The 7,169-nt window shown below is 38.2% G+C and overlaps 1 protein-coding gene across 1 annotated transcript in view; it reads right to left on the reverse strand.

The window, feature by feature from the left end:
- Window positions 1–3,121, reverse strand: part of agpat2 (1-acylglycerol-3-phosphate O-acyltransferase 2 (lysophosphatidic acid acyltransferase, beta)) — a 15,095-nt gene extending 11,974 nt beyond the window's left edge. The window contains exon 1 of the mRNA XM_005720194.1: window positions 2,691–3,121. Coding sequence (XP_005720251.1) covers window positions 2,691–2,875 — 185 coding nt within the window. The 5' untranslated portion in view covers window positions 2,876–3,121. The remainder of the gene's footprint in view (window positions 1–2,690) is intronic.
- Between the last annotated feature and the right edge of the window lie 4,048 nt (window positions 3,122–7,169).

Below are 7,169 nucleotides of genomic sequence, written 5' to 3' on the forward strand. Positions count from 1 at the left end.
AAAAAAAAAAAAAACTGAGTTTGCGCAATTCTAACAAGCTGCAAAGTTAATATTTGGTATGACCAGCTTTATTCTTCAACACAGCCTAAACTCTCTTAGACAATCGTTCTTCACCATTTGAACAATTTAAAATTGGTTCTTTGATAAGTTATAATGTGTGGACATAACAGGTGCCCTTTTTTATGTTTTAAGCAACCTTCAGGCAGAACCATTACTCAACCACTTCTAAATAAAAATGCAACACAGTCCGGCTCCTTATAAGCAAAATATAAAGTAGTAAGTGGTGGTACGCCATTTCTCAGCACTATCTTCTGATGACTGTAGTAGACTTTGTTTCCACTTGCGCTTGACTGGTAATCTACAGGAAAAATGTTGTTAACCTTTAAACTAGAGTAGTCTTTTGGTTATCTTACAACATAGTGGTGCAGTGATAACACATTCGGTCTGAAGTAAAAGCCACAGGTTATGCAACGATATAGTGTTGCAGCAACTCTATGTTCAAGGGTAATGAGTGGCCGCTGTTGAATTATATTTTATGATCAGTCCACTAAGCATTTACTCTGGTTCACTTCATTATCTGCAACTCTGAGAGTGCAATCAAATTTGAACAAGAGGACAAATCATATGCAATGTGGCCACTCCAAAGGTCAGCCTGACCCGTTTTGCCAAAATGTAAAACTGCCAATCTTATTGAGTTTACTCACAAGTTTAAGGTCAGTAGGTTGTCCAAAGGACAGGCATCTAATCACAGTCTCAGGGTGACAGAGCTAACAATTACTTCCATCAGAAATACTATGGCAAAAAAAAAAACAAAAAAAAACTGGTTGTTTTCAATACAGTAAGTTGAGTGGCAATATTACTCCTTTACGAAAAAGACAGGGCCACTAATCTCCCACTGATGTTCGACACCATTACACAGCACAGAACATGAGCTCATGCAATTGTGAGTGAGAAAACTAAACCCCTGTCCTTTATCTGTTGTCATGAGATCCTACCTAATAACTAACCCATACCCAGAAGTAGCCATTCACATAACTGACGGATAAAACAGTTTCAATTAAACGTAAATTAATGGATGTGTTTCAAGAAATGAAAGCACAACAAGCTGTAACTTGATGCTTTACAGATGTTATTGAGTGAGCGAACTCCTGGATACCTGCTGTGGCCTACAGGTTTAATTCAGAGGTAAAGTGACTGGAAAGCAAGTCTTCAGGCTTTGGTGTAACAGTACATTTAGGTGACAGAACCCTCTGAATTACAGTGCTCTTTCTTCCAGTCCTGTCTGCCGTGTAAAATATCCATCCAAAAAGTCTATTCATTCATCTAAGGTCTGACCTCAGTTCGGTCACTTTGTCACAGACAACCGGTCCAGATAACCTCTGCACTGATAGAACGGTACACTGGTGAAACATGACACCACTGGCACAGCTAACATGACTGTGACACTGTTATTCCTGGAGCACTGAGGCAGTAAGGTCTGCTGTTGTAACCGACATTGCTGCTGTCAGCAGTTCAGGGCCAAGTGAGGTTGCATTGAGGATGGGTCTCATAACTATTCAGTAACCCAGCTCCAATCAGGGGAAAGTGCCATCTGGCATCTGTCTCTTCAGGGTAATTACTGAAATGCAGTCATTTGTGTGCAGCAAGCCATCACCACTGACTAGATTTAACCAACCACACAACAACACCCCCTACAACGTGAACACCAACACTGAAGATGTGTTACATTCCTACAGTAAGGATCCGTTTTGGTGACTGATTTTGGTGTCAGGTGTAAAATGTTTAACATTCTGCCCCCAACACAGATGTAAACTGAGGCAGATAATCAGAATCGTGTTTATTGGCCAAATATATGTGCACACACATAAAAAGAATTTGGTTCCGGTAGATGGTGGCTCTCAAGCACAGCAATGTAAATCACACACACACACACACACACACACACACACACACACGTCTATATATACACATTACACATACACACACAACGCTGTGTAAACCAACTATAAATAACTAATCTAAACTTATATACATAAAATACAGAAATGAAATGAGGTGGAATAAGACAGAAATATAAAGTTAAATCAGCACTACTAGTAACTATGGATTCAATAAATGAGTCACTCCTTTATACACACACACAGATTTAAAGAGACAGGACAAATTGAGCGGATACAGTGCTGGATTACACGTTCAGAGGGCACAAGTTAGTGGATACTTGTATGGGTTGGGATTCTAAGAAAGTGCCTGCAGAAAATACATTGAAAATATCCGTCATCTAAAGATATTATTGCTTTTCTTGCGTTAAGATTTACCAAACATTAACCCAGCATGAACGCAACGTCACATTGGCGCCCTGATTTTTAGCTAATGTCCACACGCCGCTACTGCCAATGTGCCAAGCGAGCTAATAGTAGCATATGAATGATAAAGAAAACTGCATTAGGGATTTCTTCATTTTCTGCTTATTTATTTATTTCAAATTTCACACAGTTTAGCAGGAAACACCTCCTGCGCCACATTGCTGTAACGCCAACTTAACTCCTCGCAACAATGAGGCCATTATTGTTTCTGCTGAGAGTAAAAACCCAAATGCTTCAATATAAACAAGCACGGTTGCTAGCCAGCTAACGAGCTAGCGAGGGCTAGCTGTCAGACGGCGCCGCGAGCGACATTTCTGCAAAACTCACCTCATGTTTTCAATGTCTCTGCCTCCGCTCTTTAGTATGCACAGAGGTATACCGATGAGGGCCAAGACCATCATCCAGGCCACGTAAAAGAACTTTTTGAAATAAAAAACAAACGTGCTGCTGGTGCACATCAGGAGCGGAATAATCATGAGCAGCAGCAGCGGTATCATCCACAGCACATCCATAGCGAAACCGCCGCAGAAACTAGCAGCAGCACTGACTCACGCGGGGTGTTTCTGGATGAGGAAGCCGCTAACGGTTTCAGCCAGCTACGGTGCAAGGGACGGAGGGACGGACCGCAACCCCGACAAACATTTACACAGTGAAGTATTCCCTCAGGAAACCACGGCAGCAGCTGTGCTTCACTCTGGCCCGACAAAATGAACATGAAGCGCTGCTCATCTGTTGCTAAATGGTATCATGAGGTGGAGTCAAATCGTCATCGGTTGTGAGTTTTTCTATTTCCGGTTGCTTGACCACTAAATGGTCCGATGTCACTAGAGATAGTCAAGTATCGACAGAGATTTGGGCGTTACAAACCACACATCAATTATTATGCCAGTAGGCGTTTAAACTTGGAAATAATTTCTAGGTACAGCCACAGCTTTCCTGTTTATTTATTTGGTACGAGTGCATGTTCACAATTTTTAATTCAGTCTCCAAATGGTCATCCTTACTTACAGTAGTTTCACAGCCGATTACAGCACACCATGTGTAATTGGATTAGCAGTGATAATCCAGTCCTCAGCTATAATCTGACACTGTCCGTAGCGATGATCGTGAAGTTTCAGCGACGTCCAAGAGCTCTGCTTGACATGATTTGGAAGATTAGGATCAATCGGTCATTAATCCTAATTTAATATCCTAAGCAAGGACTTTAAACTTGGCACTGGAGGCAGTAGCAAGGCTGTCTAATTTGCACTTTGTGTAAGCAGTGAATAAAATGTAATGTGTAGTCTTATGAAAACAAAACTGTGATAAAAAGATTAATGGAATATTTTGATCAGCATGTTTTTTTGTTTTTTAATTGTTTTTTTTTTTATGTCGACTTTATATTACCCACAAATTAAATGACTTAACTATGTTTACAAGTTGGTAATGTTTGCTTTTTCACTGGTAGGGTATGATGGTGTTTAAACTGGAGTTTAAGCAAACACACTGGTCATGGGAGAAATATTCAAACAGAAACCACAGGCTCACTCTTTCACTGTAAAAGATGCATGTATAGACATCTGCACACTTATATCTATATAATGGCTCACATGTTCACAGTTGAATTTTTTAACAGTACAATTTATTGTCAGAAATACAATATATGACTTTCCAAGTTAAAGAGGGTAAACAGTGAAGAGATTAAAGGTCTTTTAGTGATATCTTTAGTACGGTACCGTACTAAATGTGTATGGTATAACTCCACTTGATAATGTAGCAGTGGTTATGAGTTCATCCATTTGGACGGGTAAAGCAAGGTGGACACGGTGGAAAGTGGCAGTCTGAATGTGCAGTGGAACCACTGCTTAGGAAAGGTGGCATGATTTTGCAATTTGCAATAGAGCTGGAGGTTATCCAAGCTCTCTGTTGCACTAAATACACACTGAGGTTCAAAGCACAGGGGAGATCTGGTGATTCTAAATTGGTATAGATGTGAGGTAGATAAAATGCCCCAGATAGTAAGATGACATTAAACTGATGCAGAGTTTTCATCCACATTATCATTATAGTCAAGATTGAAATCTCAGTGCTATATAAATGTTGGATCAATGTTAAAATACTGATGAAATCTGACAGTGTATGTGTATAACAGTGTGATCTATAGTTGAAAAGTTGTGGCTTTCTAGTTAACCGGGAAATAAAAGCTATTATCAGTTAGACTGTTCCATTGCACCCCTCTCACAGTGGTACACCCCATCTGTGCATATATTGCTGAACATGCAATACATTGACACATATTGTAGATGTATGACTGTCACCATGGTCATTATTAGACACATCAAAAATGTCATTAACTGAAGTTAGATTGCTAACGTAACTGATACTTCAGGCGGATTATATTAGCTAGGATGAGTTAGTGAAACAGAGAGACATGTCTTAGGTGGAAAATTTAAAATCTGACCAAATTATGCCCTTTCCTTAACTTTTTCATGCCCTTCAGTCACTTTTTGGTTTTGGTTTCTTTTGTAGATGAGGCAACTCGGCAAATTGAAGCAGTAACAGTCTGTGAGTTCTCCCTTAACTATAAGTAGCTCACAGTTAGGATGATCCAGACCAGAGAAGGACATCATTCAGTGCAGGAGTGAATTTACCAAAATGATTGTAAACTAATCTTGATTTCATAAATTAAATAGCCTGATGTTGTCTTTTGCTGCTTATATGTTAGAGCCTAGTCTTTAATAGAACTGTTAAAATGTTTGAATCAACACCATTACATCATTAATTGTAATATTAGATAAGTAAAATACATTAATCTGAAGTATTTTAAGTAATTTGTTTTGTTTAACATCGGTTGAATTTCCACTTATGTCCTCTTGGTCTTTAGTAGTTACTTTCACATTGTTTTAATATTAACTGAGGGTGCAAAAGCGGTCAGAATTCAATGAAAATTAAGTTGACAGCGTGGCAGACCATCAAGGGACTCCACATACACCCAGCAAGAAGAAAAGTGGGAGGAGTAATGTTTCTGGGTTCTAGGAGATGTTTTGGCACCTTGTGAAACCAGTTGAGTGAAGCTCAGATTAAAGTTGGAGGAAAATGTGATAAGTTCTCGTGTCATCCTTACATAACTCCATAACTCTGATTTAACGTATATTAAATTTTTGTTTGCTTTCTGGGGTGACTAGTAACAACAGTGACGATTAGTTGCCCACGTTAAATTATTTGGCTGCCATGAGCAAATTTGACAATGGAAAAAAAGAACCACAGTAATGAAATTACAACTACTCACACTCATGTGAATACAATTGCCAATTGCATAAAATACAATTCACACCAAATCATATTGTCCTAGGTTACAATATCCTATTAAACATTATATAAAAAAACAAATGCATATTAGTACTGTCAATAGATAATTAATTGCACAATTTTCTGTAATTAATTGTGATTAATCGCAATTACTTGATCAGTAGCCCGGTTGTAATTACATTTTTTCAACTTTATATTTAAGCATGTAACTGACATTTATGCAATATAATGAAGTAAATGCAGAATAAACACAAAGAATGTATGCTTATATTCAAAGAGAATTTGAATAGTTTTCTTCAGTCTTTTAGCATAGGTTATCTCCTGTGAAGTACAACTGTTTAAAAAACCTATATTAACAGGTAAGTATATACTAATATATTATATATACACTAGTGCTGTCAAACAATGAAAAAATATAATCAGATTCATCACAGGGTTACTGTGGATTAATTTTGATTAATCACGATTAGATATCATCCATTTTTATTCTATATTAATCGCATTTCATTTTGCATTGAGCAAACAATCAAGAAAAAAGGGAAAATTTAGGCACTTAATATGTTTATTGAACATCTTGAACATTCATGTTAACAAAACACTCTGTAAACATTTATGCACTCTCTCTCTCTGTCACTCTTTGGGGAGGCACTTCAAGGCCTTGAAAGGAGGAACCAAAGCGAGCGTGTTCTCAAGCAGTGTTGGGAAGGTTACTTTTAAAATGTATTCCACAGAATACATGCCCCAAAATGTATTTTGTAACATATTCCGTTACGTTACTCAATGAGAGTAACATATTCTGAATACTTTGGATTATTTAATATATTATCATGATGTTTACAACTACATGAATATGATTTATTACTATTACTGAAGGTCCGCGGCTCCGAACCGTAGTAAAGGGACCTCTGGCTAATACGTCGGGTTCGTGTCGGGCTCGTAGCTGAAAACTAGCTTTACTTTGTTGTCTGGGTCAACTTTGCTAGCAAGAGACAGAGAGAGGCGTTGAAAGCCTGCTCCAACGGAACTTACTGTTTCGGAGGAAAACGCGAACACGGTGTACAGTCGAGTCTTAATTAGTGATGGGATTTCCGGCTCTTTTTAGAGAACCGGCTCTTTCGGCTCGGCTCACTAAAAAGAGCCGGCTCTTTTGGCTCCCAAACGGCTCTTCAGGTTGTTTTGTTGCTTTAATTAATTTACTATTAACAACAATATAAAATTATGCACAAAAGGAATTACTGATGTAAAAAAAAAACAAACGGTGGTTTTATTTATAAATGTTTATATATAAATATATGCGGTGACCCCTAGAGACAAAGCACTTACAAACTCCAAAACACATTTCTAGCATGAACTGAACTTCCAAAACAGAGCTACCTAGATCACTTAAATTACACAGTTGAAAGCATATTTGTATTGTTTGTGTATTTATACACAAGCACTCATATTCTCAGAGCATGTGCTGACGAACTGACCGGAGTCTTCACTAAAATCTTCAACCTTTCCTTGTCATCAAACACC

This window comes from Pundamilia nyererei, unplaced genomic scaffold, assembly GCF_000239375.1.
Source record: "Pundamilia nyererei isolate P.nyererei 1_Seehausen unplaced genomic scaffold, PunNye1.0 scaffold00002, whole genome shotgun sequence".
NCBI classification, from domain to species: domain Eukaryota; kingdom Metazoa; phylum Chordata; class Actinopteri; order Cichliformes; family Cichlidae; genus Pundamilia; species Pundamilia nyererei.